The sequence below is a fragment of the Rhincodon typus genome, chromosome 8 (genome assembly GCF_021869965.1).
Source record: "Rhincodon typus isolate 14 chromosome 8, sRhiTyp1.1, whole genome shotgun sequence".
In the NCBI taxonomy this organism is placed as follows: domain Eukaryota; kingdom Metazoa; phylum Chordata; class Chondrichthyes; order Orectolobiformes; family Rhincodontidae; genus Rhincodon; species Rhincodon typus.
The window spans coordinates 43527531-43547637 of NC_063339.1; the positions used below are offsets into that span (position 1 = coordinate 43527531).

At 45.7% G+C, this 20107-nt stretch overlaps 1 protein-coding gene across 1 annotated transcript in view; it reads right to left on the reverse strand.

The window, feature by feature from the left end:
- The window catches only part of samd4a (sterile alpha motif domain containing 4A), a 111927-nt gene that overhangs the window by 10240 nt on the left and 81580 nt on the right, over window positions 1–20107 (reverse strand). Inside the window, exon 4 of the mRNA XM_048600114.1 lies at window positions 15781–16044. Coding sequence (XP_048456071.1) covers window positions 15781–16044 — 264 coding nt within the window. The remainder of the gene's footprint in view (window positions 1–15780; window positions 16045–20107) is intronic.

Below are 20107 nucleotides of genomic sequence, written 5' to 3' on the forward strand. Positions count from 1 at the left end.
CAAGCCGCACCTCCATCTCCTACCGACCAACCTCATCCCGCCCCCTTGACCTGTCCGTCCTCCCTGGACTGACCTATCCCCTTCCTAACTCCCTACCTACACTCACCTTTCCTGGCTCCATCCCCGCCTCTTCGACCTGTTTGTTTCCTCTCCACCTATCCTCTCCTCTATCCCTCTTCTATCCGCCTCCCACTCTCTCCCTATTTATTTCAAAACCCCCTTCCCCTCCCCCTTTTCTGATGAAGGGTCTAGGCCCGAAACGTCAGCCTCTCTGCTCCTATGAAAGCTTCCGGGACAGTAGAAAGATGGATATGAGTTACGGCTCGTGTTCATGTGCAGCAAGACAAAGACATCATTCAGACTTTGATTGATAAGCGGCAAGTAACATGCACACACTACACGTCCAACAGGAAAGTCTTACCATCTCCCGTTGACATTTCATGGCATTATGATCACCGAATCCCCGCAGCTTCCTGGGTATACAGTTGACCAGAAATTATACAGGCTAGGAATTCTACAATACGTAACTTGTATCCTGTCTTCCTAGTCAGCCCACCATCTACCTATATGATAGAAGTCCGAAAGTGATGGAATACGCTTTCCTTTCCGAGAGACTATGATGCAAAACAGCGCTCAAGATGCTCAAAGCCATCCAAGTCAAATTTGATTGATATACTCATCTAACATCTTAAACATTCACTTTCCCCCATCACTGAAGCACAGTCTAGCAGTGTGTGCCACGTATGAGGATATTTTAGCAGTTTACCAAGCTTCTTTCAAAATTGCCCTCCAAAACTATAACCTCTACCAACTAGAAGGACATGAAAGCAGAACTAACACTTGCAAGTTCTCCTCCAAGTCCCACTGGCTTGTAACAGTGTTGCTGTTTCCTCATTGCATCAAAATCCTGGAACTCCTAACCAGTTTGTGGACATTCCAGTGGGTTAGTGGCTCAAGAAGGCATCAGCACCTTCAAAGCAAATTAGAGTAGAGCAACAAATGTCAGCCTCAGCAGTATTGCCTGCCTTTAATGAAAGATTTTTTAAAGTTGAAAATTACACAGTATCTCAAGTGATGCTACTTTCTGGTTAACATTTTTCCCAATATTTCTGTACCTCAGTGCACCGTTTCTAAAAAAAAAAAGCCCATATTCAAAAGAATCTGACACACATCCCAAACTCCAAAACGGAGTTATCTGATTACATATGCAAGGAGACCTTTCCATCCAGACAGACTAGAGATTTTCTAAATATTGTTAGGAAGATTTTGAGAATCTAAGAAATTGACATTCATTTGTAAAATGATCACTAATTTAGAAAAAAATCTGGAATAAACGGCTCACCTTTATCCCCCTCCACCCTAACATCAACGAATACCGCTTACGCTTGGACGTTGAACAGTTATTCCGCAGCTTCCACCTCCGCACTTACTTCTTCAATCGTGAACCTAACCCGCTCTGTACTGACCCCTTCTCCCACCTCCAACACACCCCCTCAAGGCCTCCTACCCTCCCGCAACCTCTTCATCTCCAACTGCCGTCGAGACATCAATCGCTTCAACCTCTCCACCCCTCTCACCCACTCCAACCTCTCCCCCACAGAACATGCAACCCTCCGCTCCAACCCCAACCTCATTATAAAAACCGCGGACAAGGGAGGCGCAGCTGTAGGATGGCGCACTGACCTCTACATTGCCGAGGCCACACGCCAGCTCTCTCCTACCGCCCTCTTGATCGTGACCCCACCCCCGACCACCAAAACATCATCTCCCAGACCATCCACTTCAGGTGATCTCCCACCCACAGCCTCCAACCTCATCGTTCCCCAACCCCGCACCGCCCGTTTCTATCTCCTTCCCAAAAATCCACAAACCTGACTGCCCTGGTCGACCCACTCTCCGTCTGCTCCTGCCCCACTGAACTTATCTCCACTTATCTCGACTCCATTTTCTCCCCCTTGGTCCAGGAACGCCCCACCTATGTCCGTGACACCACCCACACCCTCCATCTCCTACAAAACTTCCGATTCCCTGGTCCCCAATACCTCATCTTTACCATGGACGCCCAGTCCCTATACACTTACATTCCCCATGCAGATGGCCTAAAGGTCCTCCGCTTTTTCCTGTCCCGCTAGCCCGACCAGTCCCCCTCCAATGACACCCTTATCCACCTAACTGAACTCGTCCTCACCCTCAACAACTTCTCCTTCAATTCCTCCCACTTCCTACAGACAAAGGGGGTGGCCATGGGTGCAAGCTATGCCTACCTCTTTGTAGGATACGTGGAACAATCCCTCTTCCGAAGCTACACTGGCCCTATCCCCCACCTCTTCCTCCGTTACATCAATGACTGCATCGGTGCCGCCTTGTGCTCCCACGAGGAGCTCGAACAGCTCATCCACTTCACCAACACCTTCCACCCCAACCTTAAGTTCACCTGGACCATCTCCGATACCTCTCTCTCCTTCCTGGACCTCTCTGTCTCCATCTCTGGCAACCACCTGGAAACCAATATCTATTTCAACCCTACCGACTCCCACAGCTACCTAGAATACACCTCCTCTCACCCACCTTCCTGCAAAAAGGCCATCCCCTATTCCGATTTCCTTCACCTCCACCGCATCTGCTCCCGAGATGAGGCATTCCACTCCTGGACATCCCAGATGTCCTCGTTTTTCAAAGACCGCAACTTCCCCTCCAGTGGTCGAAAACGCCCTCGGCCGCTTCTCTCATTTCCCGCAACTCATTCCTCGCATCCCCTACCCGCAATAACAACCAAAACAGAATCCCCCTCGTCCTCACGTACCACCCCACCAACCTCCGGGTCCAACGCATCATCCTCCGACACTTCCGCCATTTGCAATCTGACCCCACTACCAAAGACATTTTTCCCTCCCCACCCTTATCTGCCTTCCGAGGGACCACTCTCTCCCTGACTCCCTTGTCCGCTCCGCGCTCCGCACTCCCCACCAGCCCCACCACCCCCGGCACTTTTCCCTGCAACCGCAGGAAGTGCTACACCTGCCCCTACACCTCCCCCCTCACCCCCAACCCAAGCCCTAAGACCTTCCACAAACAGATGTTCACCTGCACATCTGCTCATGTGGTATACTGTATCCACTGTTCCAGAAGTGGCCTCCTCTACATCGGGGAAACCAAGCGGAGGCTTGGGGACCGCTTTGTGGAACACCTACACTTGGTTCGCGACAAACAACTACACCTCCCAGTCACAAACCATTTCAACTGCCCCTCCCACTCCTTGGACGACATGTCCATCCTGGGCCTCCTCCAGTGCCACAACGATGCCACCCAAAGGGTGCAGGAACAGCATCTCCTATTCCGCTTGGGAACCCTGCAGCCCAATGGTATCAATGTGGACTTCACAAGCTTCAAAATCTCCCCTCCCCCAACCACATCCCAAAACCAGCCCAGCTCGTCCCCGCCTCCCTAACCCGTCAGTCCTTTCTCCTACCTATCACTCCTCCCACCTCAAGCCCCACCCCCACTTCCTACCTCCCAACCTCATCCCCGCCTCCTTGACCTGTCCGTCTTCCCTGGACTGACCAACCACCCACCCTAACTCCTCACCTTTACTGGCTCCATCCCCGCCTCTTTGACCTGTCCCTCTCCTCTCCACTTATCTGCTCCTTTATCCATCTTCCACCCACCTCCCCCTCTTTCTCTATGTATTCAGAATCCCCTTCCCCTCCCCCATTTCTGAAGAAGGGTCCAGACCCGAAACGTCAGCCTTCCTGCTCCTCTGATGCTGCTTGGCCTGCTGTGTTCATCCAGCTCTACACCTTGTTATCTCAGATTCTTCAGCATCGGCAGTTCCTACTATCTCTGGAATTATCAGCCAGCAGTGGAGCCAAAGTGAATGTCACTGACCTTGTTTGAAACAGCAGCCTTCTCACACTGGAAATTGAAGGCATATTGACAATTCTAAATGACACCATGCCACTTTTACCTCTCATGCTGAAGACATACCACTTGAGGTTAGACTTTGGATGAGTTTTTAAATGCATTTAACTATAATTATTTCTCATTCTTCCCCATCAATAAGTCACCCTGACACTTTGCAGCACTTGCTGCACTCCCTTTGTACACCAACATTGTTCACCCTCCCTGACCCCCGACAAAAACGCTCAACCCTTCCTACACCCCAGCATGTCTTATCCCTTTCAGAACTCTGTTCAACAGTTTTGCCACTCTTGATGCCATTCATACGTCCCACACCATTGACACTTCTTACCCACTGCATTCCAGGTTCCCACCGCTCTCTGGGTGAAAAAGCTTTTCCTCAAATTCCCTCTAAACCTCTGCCTTTCACCTGAAAGTTATGCCTTGTTAAAGGGACACAGCTGCTTTGCATCAACAGTCTTACACAGCTCAATCAAGGCCCTCTCAGCTGTTTCTGCTCTTAAAGAGCCCAAGTTTATCCAGCCTCTCTTCATCCCAGGCAACATTCTAGTGAATCTCCTCTGCACCCCATCCAACGCGATGACATTCTTCCGACAAGTGTAGTGACGAGAACTGCGTGCGATACTCCAGTTGTGGCATAACTGGAGTCCTGTACAGAAGCAACATAACCCCTGTGCTCTTATAATCTATGCTACAACTGATAAAGGCAAGTGTCCTGTACGCCTTCTTAATGAGCCGGTTAACCTGTCTTTTCCCAGTTGGTCGATGACAAACATCATCTGTCTGCAAACTAAGATTGTCTCTAGGTAACTGAGCAGGGTGTGAACGAAATCGTCAGAAGTTTTCGGACCTTTGGAAAGGAAGGTGCTATTTGGCCCTGCAGTAAAAAAAACTGAAGAAAGCTGGTTTATTTTCCCGTCACCAGTTGCTCGAAGCTATTGTTTTTAAACAATGTTAGATACATCATACATTGTGAACCATAAGACCGTAACACATAGGAGCAGAATTAGGCCATTCAGCCCACTGAGTCTGCGCTGCCATTAGATCATGACTGATATGTTCTCCTGCCTTCACCCTGTAAACTTTGATCCCCTTACTAAACAAAAACCTATCTTTCTCTTAAATATGCCTCCGCAGCATTCTGTGGCAACGAATTGCACAGATTCGCTACTCTAGCTGAAGAAATTCCTCATCTCAGTTCTAAGAGGTCATACCTTCATTCTGAGGTCGTGCCCTCGGGTTCTGGTCTCTCCTACTAGTGAAAATGTTCTCCATATCCACTCTATCCTGGCTTCTCAGCATTCCGTAATTCTCAACAAGATCCCCACTCATCTTTCTAAACTCTCGAGTACCAACCCAGAGCCCTAAACCATTCCTCATATGAGAAGCCCTTTATTCTTTTGAACCTCCCTTGATTGATTTGTCATATGTACCAAAGTACAGTGAAAAGCTTTGTTTACGAGCAGTACAGGCAGATCATCGTAAGCAAGGATGTACAGATCAAAACAACTTAGAGACATACAGGTTACATTGCACAGGGTGCGCGCTAGGTGAGATCAACGGTAGCAAGCTCAGTATTATTTCAGGCTACAGAGTCCATTTATCAGTCTAAAAACAGCTGGGAAGCAGCTGCTCCTGAATCTGCTGGTGCATATTCAAGCTTCTGTGTCTTCTGCCTGACGGAAGAGGTAGGAGGAGATCATTAACGGGGATTGGGGGGGGTGGGGTAATGGGTGTTTGATGATGTCAGCAGCCTTTCCGCGACAGATTGCCGTATAAATGGAGTCCAAGGATGGAAGGTTGGTTTCCGTGATGGTCTGGGCTGTGCACACCACCCTTCTGTAGTTTCTTAGAGTCTTGGGCACAGCAGTTGCCATATTAGAAAGCACCCAGGCAGTATGCTTTCAATGGTGCATCTGTAGAAGTTGGTGAGGAACCTTATGGACATCTCAAATTTCCTGAGCCGCCTGAGGAACAGGAAGCGTTGTTGTGCCTTTTTGACCATTGCACCTAGATGGGAAGTCCAGGATAGGTTGTCAGTTATCATCACTCCAAGGAACTTGACGCTCTCCACCCTCAGTTACATTTATGTAGATGGGGGCGTGTTCTCCTTTCTTTCTGAAGCCAGTAATCAATTCTTCAGTTTTGTCGTCATTCAGAGAGAGGTTGTTTTCATTGCACCACATCACCAAGCCCTCGATCTCCCTTCTATATTTGAACTTGTTGTTATCAGATATCCATCCTACTAGTGGTCTTGTCAGCAAACTTGTAGATGGCGTTTGTTTGGAATTTGGCAACATATTCATGAGTGTAAAGGGAGTACAAGTAGGGGGCTGTAGCATCCTGGGGTGAGAGGAGCTCCAGTGCAGAGTGTTATTGATAACTGCAGCTCTGCACAAGTTTCACTGATTACGGTCTGTGGATCAAAAAGCTGAGGATCCAGTTGCAAACAGCACACCCAAGACCAAGGTCATACAGCTTTGAGATCTGTCTGGAGGGAATAATGGTGTTGAAGGCAGAGCTGTAGTCAATGAACAGGAGCCTGATATAGGTGTCCTTGTTGTCCAGATGTTCCAGGGATGAGTGCAGGGCTAGGGATTTGGCATTGACTGTGGACCGGTTACATTGGCAAGCAAATTATAGGGGAGAGAATTTAGGGCAACTTAGACACGTTGAGTCAGCGGGTAAATCATCATTGAATCCCTACAATGTGGAAGTAGGCCATTTGGACCATCTAGTCCACATCAACCCTCTGAACAGCATCCCACTCAGACTCGACTAACTGCCCCCCCACCTCCTCTATCCCTGTAAGCCTGCATTACTCATGCTCATCCACCCAGCCTGCACATCTCTGGACACTATGGGCAAGTTAGCATGGCCAAACCACCTAACCTGCACATAGAACACTAAAGCACAGTACAGGCCCTTCGGCCCATAATGTTGTGCCAACCTATTATCCTACTAAGATCAAACTACCCTGCACACCCTACATTTCACTATCATCCAGGTGCCTATCCAAGAGTCGCTAAAGTATCTGACTCTACAACTATCACTGGCAGCGCATTCCATGCACCCACCAGTCTGTGTGAAGAACCTACCCTCTGACATCTCCCCTTTCCCTTCCTCCAATCACCTTAAAATTATGCCCCCTCATAACAGTCATTTCCGCCCTGGGAAAAAGTCTCTATCAATGCCACTCATCATCTTGTACACCTCTATCATGTCACCTCTCATCCTTCTTCATTCCAATGAGAAAAGCCCTAGCTCCCTCAAACTTTCCTCATAACATCTGCCCTCCACTCCAGGCAGCATCCTGGTAAATCTCCTCTGCACCCTCTCTATAGCTTACACATCCTACCTATAATGAGGCGACCAGAACCTGAACACAATATTCCAAGTATAATCTCACCACGGTTTTATAGAGCTGCAACATAACCTTGCAGCTCTTAAACTCAATTCCCCTGCCAATGAAAGCCAACACACCATACGCCTTCTTATCAACCCTATCAACTTGGGTAGTAACTTTGAGGGATCAATGGACGTGGACCCCAAGATCCCCCTGTTCCTCCACACTGCCAAGAATCCTGCCATTAAACCTGTATTCTGCATTCAAATTTGACCTTCCAAAATTAATCACTTCACACTTTTCTGGGTTGAATTCCATCTGCCACTTCTTTGCCCAGCTCTGCATCCTGTCAATGTCCCGTTGCAACTCACAACAGCCCTCCACACTATCCACAACTCCACCAACCTTCATGTCATCGGCAAACTTACTAACCCACCCTTCCAGTTCCTCATCCAAATAATTTATAAAGATCACAAAGAGCAGAGGTCCCGGAACATATCCCTGCGCAACCCCATTGGTCACCGAGCTCTGAGCTGAATACTTTCCATCTACTACCACCCTCTGTCTTCTATTAGACAGCCAATTCTGTATCCAGACAGCCAAATTTCCCTGAATCCCATGCCTCCTTACCTTCTGAATGAGCCTACCATATGGAACCTCATCAAATGCCTTGCTAAAATCCCTATACACCACACCCACTGCTCTGCCTTCATCAATGTGTTTTGTCAAATCCTCAAAGAATTCAATAAGGCTTGAGGCATAACCTGCCTCTCACAAAGCCATGCTGACTATTTCTAAACAAACTGTGCTTTTCCAAATAATCATAAATACTATCTCTCAGAATCCTCTCCAATAATATGCTCACCACAGAAGTAGGACTGACTGGTCTAATTCCCAGGATTATCCCTATTTCCTTTCTTGATCAAGGCAATAACATTTGCCACACTCCAATCATCTGGTACTACTCCAGTGGACAGTAAGGATGCCAAAGACTCAGCAATGTCTCCCTCGTTTCCCATAGAAACCTTGGGTGTATCCCACTAGCCCAGGGGACTTATCTATCCTCATGTTTTTCAAAATTTCTAGCACATCCTCCTTCCTAACATCAACCTGTCCGAGCATATCTGCCTGTTTCATGCTGTCCTCACAAAAGTCAAAGTTCCTCTCACTGGTGAATACTGAAGCAAAGTATTCATTAAGGATCTCCCTTACCTCCTCCGGCCCTGCACAGAAGTTCTCTCCAGTATCCCTGATTGGCCCTACCCTCATTCTGGCCATCCTCTTGTCCCTCACATAAGCATAGAACGCCTTGGGGTTTTCCTTAATCCTACCCGCCAAGGCTTTTTCATACCCCCTTTTTCTCACTCTAAGTCCTTTCTTCAGTTCCTTCTTGGCCACCTTGTAGACCTCTAGAGCCCTCCAATCCTTGCTTCCTCAACCTTAAGTAAGCTTCCTTCTTCCTCTTGACTAGATGTTCCACATGTCTTGTCATCCAAGGTTCCTTCACCCTACCATTCCTTCCTTGCCTCTATGGGACAAAGCTATCCAGGACTTGCAGTAAGTGCTCCCTAAACAACCTCCACATTTCTGTCGTGTATTTCTGAGAACATCTGTTCCCAATTTTTGCTACGCAGTTCTTGCCTATTAACATTGTAAATCCCCCTCTCCCAATTAAATACTTGCACATACCGCCTGCTCCTATCCCTCTCCATGACTATAGTAAAGGTCAGGGAGTTGTGATCACAATCACGAAACACTCTCCCACCGAGAGATCGGACACCTGGCCTGATTCATGGCCTAGCACTAAATCCAATATGGCCTCCCCTCTAGTCAGCCTATCGACATAATGAGTCAGGTGTGTCCAGGAAGGATTTCTGACAAAATCTGCTCCATCCAAACTATTTGCACTTAGGAGGTTCCAGTTGGTAGTAGGGATGTTGAAGTCACCCATATCAACCACCCTATTACTTCTGCACCTTTCCAAAATCTGCCTCCCAATCTGTTCCTCAGTGTCTCTGTTGCACTTGGGGGGTCTATAGAAAACTCTTAATCAAGTGACTGCTCCTTTCTGGTTTCTGACTTCCACCCATAGTGACACAGTCGACAAACCCTCCTTGACACCCTCCTTTTCTGCAGCTGTAATACCATCCCTGATTAGCAATGCCACTCCCTTACCTCTTTTACCTCCCTCCCTATTTCTTTTGAAGCACCTGAACCCCGGAACATCCAACAACCATTCCTGCCCCGTGTTATCCAAGTCTCCATAATGGCCTTTGGACGGTGGGAAGAAACTCACAGAGAATGTGCAAACTCCACACGCACAGTTGTCAGGGTAGAATCAAATTCAGGTCCCTGGTGCCTGAGGGGCAGCAGTGCTAACCACCGAGCCACCATGCCACCTCTAGGAGAGAATATGGATGAATGTGAACTAGTCCACTTCAATAAGAAAAATAGAATGGATGAGCTTTATTCAGCTTTACTCCTCTGCGTCCCCACCTTAACGAATTTCGGGCACGACATGACGTCAAATTCTTTTTCCGCTGTCTTCGCCTCCGTCTCATTTCTTTGGACAAGAGTCCTCTCCCTGTCCCACAGGCCCCTTTACCCAACTCTAACGCTCTCCCTCCACCTGGACCCCTCCCTCCGGCCTTTTACCTGCACTCGATCTTTTCATTGAGAACTGACGACGTGACATTAGTCGCCTCAATTTCTCTGCCTCTCTCACCAAATCCAACCTATCTCCCTCCGAACTGACTGCACCCAGATCTAACCCTGACTTTGTCATTAAGCCTGCTGATAAGGGTGGTGCTGTTGTAGTCTGACGTACTGACCATTACCTTGCAGAGGCTGAGCGCCAACTCTCAGATACCTCCATGGACCATGACCCCATCATGGCACATCAGGCTACCGTATCCACCACGGTAACTGAATTCATTACATCTGGTGATCTCCCCGCCCCTCAGCTTCCAAGCTAATAGTCCCCCAACCCTGCACAGCTCGTTTCTACCTCCTGCCAAAAATCCACAAACAGGAATGTCCGGGCAGACCTATTGTTTCAGCCTGCTCATGCCCCACAGAACTCATCTCTGCCTACCTTGACTCAGTAATCTCCCCAAAGTCCAATCCCTGTGTATGTATATCCACGATTCCTCTGACACCTTACGTTGGTTTCAAAATGTCCAGTTTACCAGTTCCAGCCGCCTCCTCTTTACCATGGACGTGCAATCCCTTTACACGTTCATTCTCCACCAGCAGAGTCTTAGGGCTCTCCGCTTCTTCCTGGAGCAAAGACCTGAACCATCGCCACCCACCTATACACTCCTCCGCTTGGCCGAGCTTGTCCTCACCCTCAACAACTTCTCCTTCAACTCCTCTCATTTTCTTCAGGTAAGAAGGGTTGCCATGGGTACCCGCATGGGCCCTAGTTATGCCTGTCTCTTCATGGGGTATGCGGAACATTCCTCATTCCAGTCCTATTCCGGCCTCCACCCACAACTCTTTCTCCGATACATCAATGATATCGTCGGTGCTGCTTCCCTCTTTCGTCCGGAATTGGAAAACTTCTTCAATTTTGCGTCCAATTTCCATCCTGCCATCACGTTCACCTGGTCTATCTCTGACTCCTCCCTTCCCTTCCTCGACATTTCTGTTTCCATTTCTGGGGATAGACTGGCCACTAATATCCGTTACAAACCCACTGACTCCCACAGCTATCTGGATTATACATCCTCACACCCTGCTTCCTGTAAAGACTCCATCCTATTCTCTCAGTTCCTCCGTCGCATATGTTCAGATGAGGCCAACTTCGACGAGGGAGCCTCCGAAATGTCCACCTTCTTCCTCAACTGAGGATTCCCCACCTCCGTTGTCAACAGAGCCCTCAAATCAGGTCCGACCCATCTCCCACACTTCCACCCTCACCCCTTCTCTTCCCTCCCACAACAGCAAGTGTTCCCCTTATCCTCACCTACCATCCCACCAGCATCCACATCCAGAAGATCATCAGACGCCATTTCCGTCACCTCCAGCGACATGCCACCACCAGACATATTCCCCTCCCCCCTCCCTCCCTCGTCCACCTTCTGCAGAGACCGTTCCCTCTGGGACACCCTGGTCCACACCTCCTTCACCCCCAACACATCCCCACAGCACTACGGCACCTTCCCCTGTAAACTGCAAAGGTGCAACACTTGCCCATTTACCGCCTCCCTCCCCAGTATCCAAGGGCCCAAACATACCTTCCAGGTGAAGCAATACTTCACCTGCACTTCCCAGAATCTTTTCATTGAGAACTGTTGACATGACATTAGTCGCCTCAATTTCTCTGCCCCTCTCACCAAATCCAACCTATCTCCCTCATTCGCTGCTCACAATGTGGTCTCCTCTATACTGGGGAAATGAAGCATAGACTTGGCAACCGCTTCGCAGAACATCTACATTCTGCTCGCAAAAAAGACCCTGAACTACCTGTTGCCTGCCACTTTAAACACACCACCCTGTTCCCTGGCCAACATCTGTGTCTCTGGCTTGCTGCAGTGTTTCAGTGAAGCCCAACACAAGCTGGAAGAACAAGACCTCATTTTCTGCTTGGGGACCTTGCAGCCCTCTGGACTCGATATCGCGTTCAATAATTTTAGGGCCTAAATTTTCCCACGTCCCAGCCCCTATCCCACACCAGGCCTTGTTACCACATAGCCTGCCATTACACACCCCCTGTTGTTAGTCACTGACAGTCCCCATTAACAACTATTCACCCTCCCAGCCTGATCATTACCAACTCCTTTGTCTGTCCAACTGTCTTTCTCTCTCTTTGGGCTCTATCCTATCGCTTACTCCCGACCCCACCCACCTCTCTATTTTCTGCATAAAAACTGACGTTTTCCCAGCCACTATCAGTTCTGAGAAAGGGTCACCGGACCCAAAATTTTAACTCTGTCTTTCTCCTTCACAGATGCTACCAGACCTGCTGAGCTTTTCCAGCAACTTTGTTTTTGTTCCTGATTTACAGCATCTGCAGTTCTTTCGGTTTTTATATAGAATGGATGAGTATCGTTTAAATGCAAATTGCCTGGGAAATGTTCACTTACAAAAGAACTTTGGAGTGCTGTACACCTGCCTTTGAAAACAAGCACATTAGCAGAGGAAGCAGTTGAAGAGATAAATGGTACCAACAACAAATTGCTGGAAAGATTTGGCACCTGTGGAGAGAAAGCCGAGTAAACATTTAAGATGCTAGTGTGACCCTTTTTCAGAACAGACAATGGTATGCTGGCATTCATCGGTGTGGGGTTTAAGTACAACATCAAGTAATTTTTACTGCGGCTGTACAAGAGACTTTGTGACTAAATCTGGAGTATTGTGGGAACTTTTGATCTCCTTACCCGAGAGAAAGCATATTTGTAACAGAAACACAAGTCATTTTGAGAAGTTAAATGATTCATACAGGGCTGTACAGACTGGGTGCAGAGATGAAGTCTCCTCTGCCTAGAAAGTCCAGAATATTGACTCAGGATATGTAGTAAGCCATTTCATATGAAGATGAGAAGAATTTTCTTTCCTCAAAAAGCATGGTGAGTCTAAGGAATTCTCACCCACAGAAAGCTGTTTCAGGTAAAGTCACTGAATATATTTAAGAATTAATAGATTTTTAGAGAATAAAAGGTGTCAAGAGGCATGGAGAAAGACTGGGGTACATGCTAAGAGAAAGGATCAGCCATGATCATGTTGAAGGACAGAGTGGGATCAATGGGCTGAATAGCATAAAACTTGCTCCTACGTCTGTTGGTCTTAATCAACGCGCGTGCGTGTGTTTGTGGTTTTTAAAGGGTTATTAAATCGCACAAAAAAGTGAAGTAGGAATGTTTTTTCCTCTGTTATTTGATTAAGTTAGTGTGAAACAATTAGTAGTTATTTCCTGTTCGTGAAGAAACATGGTGCGAATTCATTTTGTCGTTCAGGAAAATTGGTCACCTTGGTCTAATTGGGATTTTATACATTGTGGCAGTTTGTGGAGGTGCAGTGGCGAGAAAGGGTGCAGTTGATTGCACCGACAAGTGGGAGAGTGGGTGTGTCACCTAAAGACAGCTCCAAGCCTTCACAACAGGTTTTGTTACTCACTTTTTTGCAGACAAGTGCCAGTATTGTTTTAACTATTTGAATGTGTCCACATACAGACATGTGCATTTTGGAACCAGTTTTTACTCCTCTTCACGCTGTAGAACATTTACTGTACTTAGAAGTAATTCATTGCACGTGAAGCATTTTTGGATAGATTTAGATGGTGCATTATCACCCAAGAATTTTTCAACGAAAAGATTTCACTAGCAAGCTTCAGTCAAACTTCTCACCAATCTTCCTGCCTTACTCTCTGGTCACAATTGATTTAGTTCACACACAGTAAAACAATTAAAATTACTAGCTTTCCTTTCTCAACTGAGCACTTACGGCAGCAGCCTCCAAATTGGGCTTTTGAACAATTTCTACTGCACAAAAAATCTTAATGTGGAATTTAGCTCTCCAAATCTAAAAATCTCGACCGCTAGCACTCATCTTTAATCACCAAAAGATGAAAACGTAAACCTCATCCCAACATTCCTTAAATATGCCAGCCAGAGGGTGCCTACATAACTTTAACTTGTCAAAAATAAAATGCTTCAGCAGTTTAATGTTATCCAGTGACCAACAAGAACGTGAACATACCAGAAGTCAGTGCTGCTACATAAAGATAACAACCAAGAACCCCCATATAGCCATGCCAGATTGTAAGGCATACTGTTGCCTTCTGGAGGATTGCACTGTCACAATTCAACCATACAACTTTTTTTTAAACATTTACAAGTAAATTTGAGAACAATTCAAGCCATCTTACCGGTATCCTTCCTGCACTAGCCTAAAAGAACTAGTCTGGTTTCTACCCGAGAACCTTGGTGACATTATTAGTCTTGACTGTAAATATACCAGACCTGGCAAGAGCGTCTGCTTATTTTCTGAAACACCTGAGCCCTCCTGAAGATTGAACAATTATTCATTGTAAACAATGTAGGAGCAAATCAACTGCATGCCCTTTTCAATATATTCTGTGCAGTGTTCTGAAAAACACTCTTGCTCCTCAATGTTGGTTTCTGTCTCATCAAGTTCTTTCAATGTCATCTTCCAATATTTCAAGGTTGTTAGGTCTGTTTCAGAACCATAGTTTGGATAATTTTAGTCTCGGCTGCTACAATTTCTTACAAACACAAGAGATTTGCTGCAATTTCCAAAGCATTTGGCTACGCATATTTTCAACATTTTGGCGTGACTTTTAATTGGGTATATCATCATATAGCAACTATTGAAAGCTAATTGTCCTGAGCTGTTAATGTACTGATATGCCAGGAGAGAAAACAGTATACAGCGATGAGAAACTTGCCGAAAAGTCACACACCACAAACAGCTACTGTTAGATACCAAGGTAATGTCTTTTGACAATAGTTATTTTAGCATCGCTACAATTGAGATTTGTGCCAGGTTGGTCAGCTAAATAAAAACATTATCTCGATCTCAATTTAGTTTCAGCCACAGAAAGTTGGAATGTAAAGTCATGACTGTTCTTTTGAAAGATACAAGCGTAGTACTACAGAGCCCAGAATTGACATTCAACTGATCTTAAAAAAACTTCAATTTTGACAACATATAAGTCAAATATGGATACTGAATTCAAATGCATCTTATGCATTCCAAAAGGCAAGGACATCATTAACTAACAATCAGGAAGATGAATTTAAAATTGTTCTGCTGCTCATCAGCAGCAGTTATGGTGCTGTAAAATATGAATAAGGATTTGTCTTTCACAACAGCTATGTGCATGTTAATACCTACATAATGTAGATTATTTGTAATGGAAAAAAAACTTATCTGCAAACTCAATGAGACATTACATTCAAAAAGACACACTTACCATTGCTATCTTACTACAAAACACTTAGTTTTCTAGATTAATTGCCTATTGCCACTGAATCCACTTTCTATCTAACAAAAGCACCATACGTTTTGAACAGTTATCTTAGAAAAAAATGCTTCTTTGCTCTGTTCTACACCTACTAGTATTTGACTTGTCATTTGGCTATTACAACTTCATATTATGCTCCACTGAATAGGAGAAGAAAATGACACATTGCATGTTGAAGAATCAAAAACTATTAGTAACAATGAAAATTGATAGCTTTGTTGTGCAAGTTTTCACTAATTCACTTGTTTATTTTCTTCACCAAAGTTTTCTGATTTTGATTCAGCTGTAGACACACATTGTTCGTTTACATCACAATCTGGTGTCTGTATCCAGAGTTATGTAATCCTTGAAGTTTCGAACAAAGTCAACATTTCAGCACAAAGGCTCACGATAAAAATCCATTATAGTATTGAATAACAATACATCAGAACATTAACAATACAACAGGAGTACTCCCTCTCCATTTTTGCACTACCTGTTCGGCAATATGTATTCTTCAATCAACATCATTCTAACAATAATTACCCACCTTTCATGCCACTGCCCTCTTCTTGGAATGTATTACGTGTTACTGCTTGATCTTCAAGATGCTCACTCCCACCACTACCCGAGGAAGCAACACTACTCTGTGGGGAGAGGGGAGCATGGTCTGATGGGATACACTGAGGTCCCCTTGCTCGCAGGTCTTCATGGGACATCCATCCATGACCTAGAGGCTGATTTGGCACATTGATTGGTGGGGTAAGAGATACTGAACGCTTCAGAGGGCTGTGTTGCGTCTGGCCTGAGAGAACTAGAAAACATATTTAACAATAGTTATTCATTGAAAGCAGTTCAGTGTCAAAGTCTAATATCCACAAGTTTACCAAATGTCAGTTTTAAACATGCATAAACGACTTATGAAGTTTTAATCTGCTAACAATTTTGCATTGGGATCTAAATTTTGTAGTTTCAACATTATAACTTGTTTGCTGGGTTAGACATATGATATTATAAGTCTATTGCTCAGAGTGGAATTCACTGATATTCTCCCAACAAATCCACAATGGGTGCTACAGAGTTTAGGAGAAGCTTGAAAACTATGTAATGCAAAATTGCTGCTCGGCTAATAGGTAGAGTGGGGCCAAAATAATATCCACCCAGGTCTGAAGCCATATTATTCTACATGCACATAATTCTTTACTCAATACCACCTACACAGCCCCCCTTAATTATACACACTGAAGAGCAAATCATTTATTTTACTGACCGAGATAGCAACAATCAAGTCTTTGCTTCTTTGACACAAGTATTTCATACAAGTAATTAGCAAAGCTCAAAGTTGCTTTGCATTTTTAGATACTGAGCTTAATTTGAATTAAATAACATTCAAATTACCCAAGGCTTCAGTTTAAAACATTCAGACCAATTACAGGAATATATTTAGCCCAAAAAAGCAACTTAAGTTGCTAATCTACAATTCCAGTGTATAAATGCTGTTTTGCAGACTAAAAATAAATGGGGGGAATCAGAAACCTTTGGAATTGTTATTTAACAAGACTATTTGTGCAATAGTAGCAGCGATCATAGTAATTAGAATATGCTGTTTTGTAAACATTGCTCCCCATCACCTTCAGCCTTGAAGGAAATAGGTTTGGATACAGTGTATTGTTTACCATTACATCTGCATGACTATGTTATGACATACACAGAACATGTTAAAAGCATGCACCAGTTGGGGTGCACTGGTCAGTGTGGAAGAGACTTCACCTGAGCGAGCATATCTGAGAATTTGGTTTAAAAGTGGGAATTTAGTACATGGGGAAAGGGATGTGTTAAGCAAGATTTACCACAAGAGGTAAAATTGTACTGAAAGGCATGGCAGCAGTGCATCTTCCTTGGGTATTTTTTCCCCCCAGCCTCCAACATTTGGTTCTTGCTTTGGAGGGAGTGCAGAGAAGGTTTACCAGGCTGATTCAAGGCATGGCGGGTGTGACGTATGAGAAGAGATTGACTAGGTTGGGATTGTTTTCGCTAGAGTTCAGATGAATGGGGGGAATCTCACAGAAACTTATAAAATTCTAAAAGAACTGGACAGGGTAGATGCAGGGAGGATCGTGGGTGTGTCCAGAAACAGGGGTTACAGTGTGAGGATTTCGAGGTAGACAATTTACGACGGAGATAAGGAGACATTTCTTCACTCAGAGTGGTGAGACTGTAGAATTCATTACCACATAAATTAGTCGATGCCAAAACACTGAATGTACTCAACAGGCGACTAAATATAGCACTTGGGGTGAATAGGATCAATGATTAGGAGGAAAAAGCAGGATTAGGCTATTGAGTTGGACAATCACGCATGATCGTGAAGAATGGCAAAGCAGGCTCGAAGGGACAAATGGCCTCCTCCTGCTCCTACCTTCTATGTTTCTATTTTGTGCTGTAGAAGGAGCAGGTAAGTCAGTAAATTGTATTATTAGAAACCAGAAGTTCTCAGTTTTAGGAGTATTGTTTCATCAATATGGTAAAGTATACTATGAAGTGTTGAAACTTATTAGAAGCCGTGGGCTGTATTAATTATAAAACTAATTAGCAATTATTAATTATTACATTGGGAATGGCAGAGTGCATGATGAGCTAAGCTTGACATCCAGAATCTCTCACGTTGTACAATGTAATCCAGGGCAAACATAGATGCACCAAGTGTTTGTGGTTGCAAGAGGGGGTGGTGCCATGGTGATAACACCACTAGATAGGTAATACAGAGCTCCTGGTAATGTTCTGGGGACATGGCTTTGAATCCTACTATTGCAGATGGTGAAATGTCAATTCAATAAAAGTCTAGAATTTTAAAAAGGTTGGTTTGATGGCAAACATGTAATCATTGTTGATTGTCACAGAAACCTATCTGGTTCACTAATGTCCTTTGGGAAAGGAAAACGCTGTCCTTATTAGACTGGCCTACATGTGAAATCCGACCCACAACAATGTGATTGATTCTTAACTGACCTAGCAACTTAGTTGAAGGCAATGTGCAACAAATGCTGGCCTAGGCAGCGATTCCATCATTCTAAACAAGTGTAAAAGAAAATATTTGACTCAATTATTAATTTGATGATTAAGCTGCAGGTAAAACCGGTTAGATTCTGGAAAGGTTCCAAATATAACAACGCTCCACAAGAAAGGATGATGAACGAGAAAAGGAACCCAAGGCCAGTTAAGTTGATATCTGTTGTGGGGGAAAGTTCTGGGGAAGTGCTGGAATTAATCATCGAGTTAAAACTGGGCACTTGGAAAAACTCAAGGTAATCAGGAATAGTCATCATGATTTTGTGAAAGGCAGATCAAATTTGACAAATTTACTGGAATTCTTTGAAGAGATAACCTTCGTTGTGGTCACAAGGGGAGACCATTGATGCACTGTGTTTAGATTTCCAGGAGGGATTTCACGTTTCACACAAAAGATCATTCTGCAAAGTAGCAATTTTCAAGGAGGAAACATATAAGAGTGCATAGAAGTTGGCTGGCTGGAAGAAAGCAGACTATATATAAATGGGTGTAGAGCTGGATGAACACAGCAGGCCAAGCAGCATCAGAGGAGCAGGAAAGCTGACGTTTCGGTTTAAGACCCTTCTTCAGAAATGGGGGAGGGGAAGGGGATTCTGAAATAAATAGGGAGAGAGGGGGAGGTGGATAGAAGATGGATAGAGGAGAAGATAGGTGGAGAGGAGACAGACAGGTCAAAGAGGCGAGGTTGGAGCCAGTAAAGGTGAACGTAGTGGGGGAGTTAGGGAGGGGATAGGTCGGTCCAGGGAGGACGGACAGGTCAAGGAGGCGGGATGAGGTTAGTGGGTAGGAGATGGGGGTGGGGCTTGAGGTGGGAGGAATGGTTCGGGAGCCGGGGATGAGCTGGACTGGTTCTGGGATGCGGTCGGGGGCAGGGAGATTTTGAAGCTTGTGAAGTCCGCATTGGTACCATTGGGCTGCAGGGTTCCCAAGCGAAATAGGAGATGCTGTTCCTGCAGCTTTCGGATGGCATCATTGTGGCAATGCAGGAGACCCAGGATGGACATGTCGTCCAAGGAGTGGGAGGGGGAGTTGAAATGGTTTCCGACTGGGAGGTGGTGTTGTTTGTTGCAAACCGAGCGTAGGTGTTCTGCAAATCTGTCCCCAAGCCTCTGCTTGGTTTCCCCGATGTAGAGGAGGCCACAACGGGAACAGCAGATACAGTATACCACATTAGTCGATGTGCAGGTGAACATCTGTTGGATGTGGAAGGTTTTCTTCGGGCCTGGGATGGGGGTGAGAGGGGGAGGTGTAGGGGCAGGTGTAGCACTTGCTGCGGTTGCAGGGAAAAGTGCTGGGGGTGGTGGGGCTGGATGGGGGTGCGGAGCGAACGAGGGAGTCACGGAGAGAGTGGTCCCTCCTGAAAGCAGGTAAGGGTGGGGAGGGAAAAACGTCTTTGGTAGCAGGGTCAGATTGCAGATGACAGAAGTGTCGGAGGATGATGCGTTGGATTGGGAGGTTGGTGGGGATTCTGTTTTGGTTGTTATTGCGGGTTGGTGGTGTGAGGGATGAGTTGCGGGAAACGCGAGAGACACGGTCGAAGGCGTTTTCGACCACTGAGGAGAAGTTGCGGTCCTTGAAAAACGAGGACATCTGGGATGTCCGGGAGTGGAATGCCTCATCTCGGGAGCGGAATGCCTCATCTCGGGAGCAGATGCGGCGGAGGCGAGGGAATTGGGAATTGGGGATGGCCTTTTTGCAGGAAGGTGGGTGAGAGGTAGCTGTGGGAGTCGGTAGGTGTGAAATGGACATCAGTTTCCAGGTGGGAGACAGGGAGGGAGACAGGGAGGGAGACAGGGAGGGAGACAGGG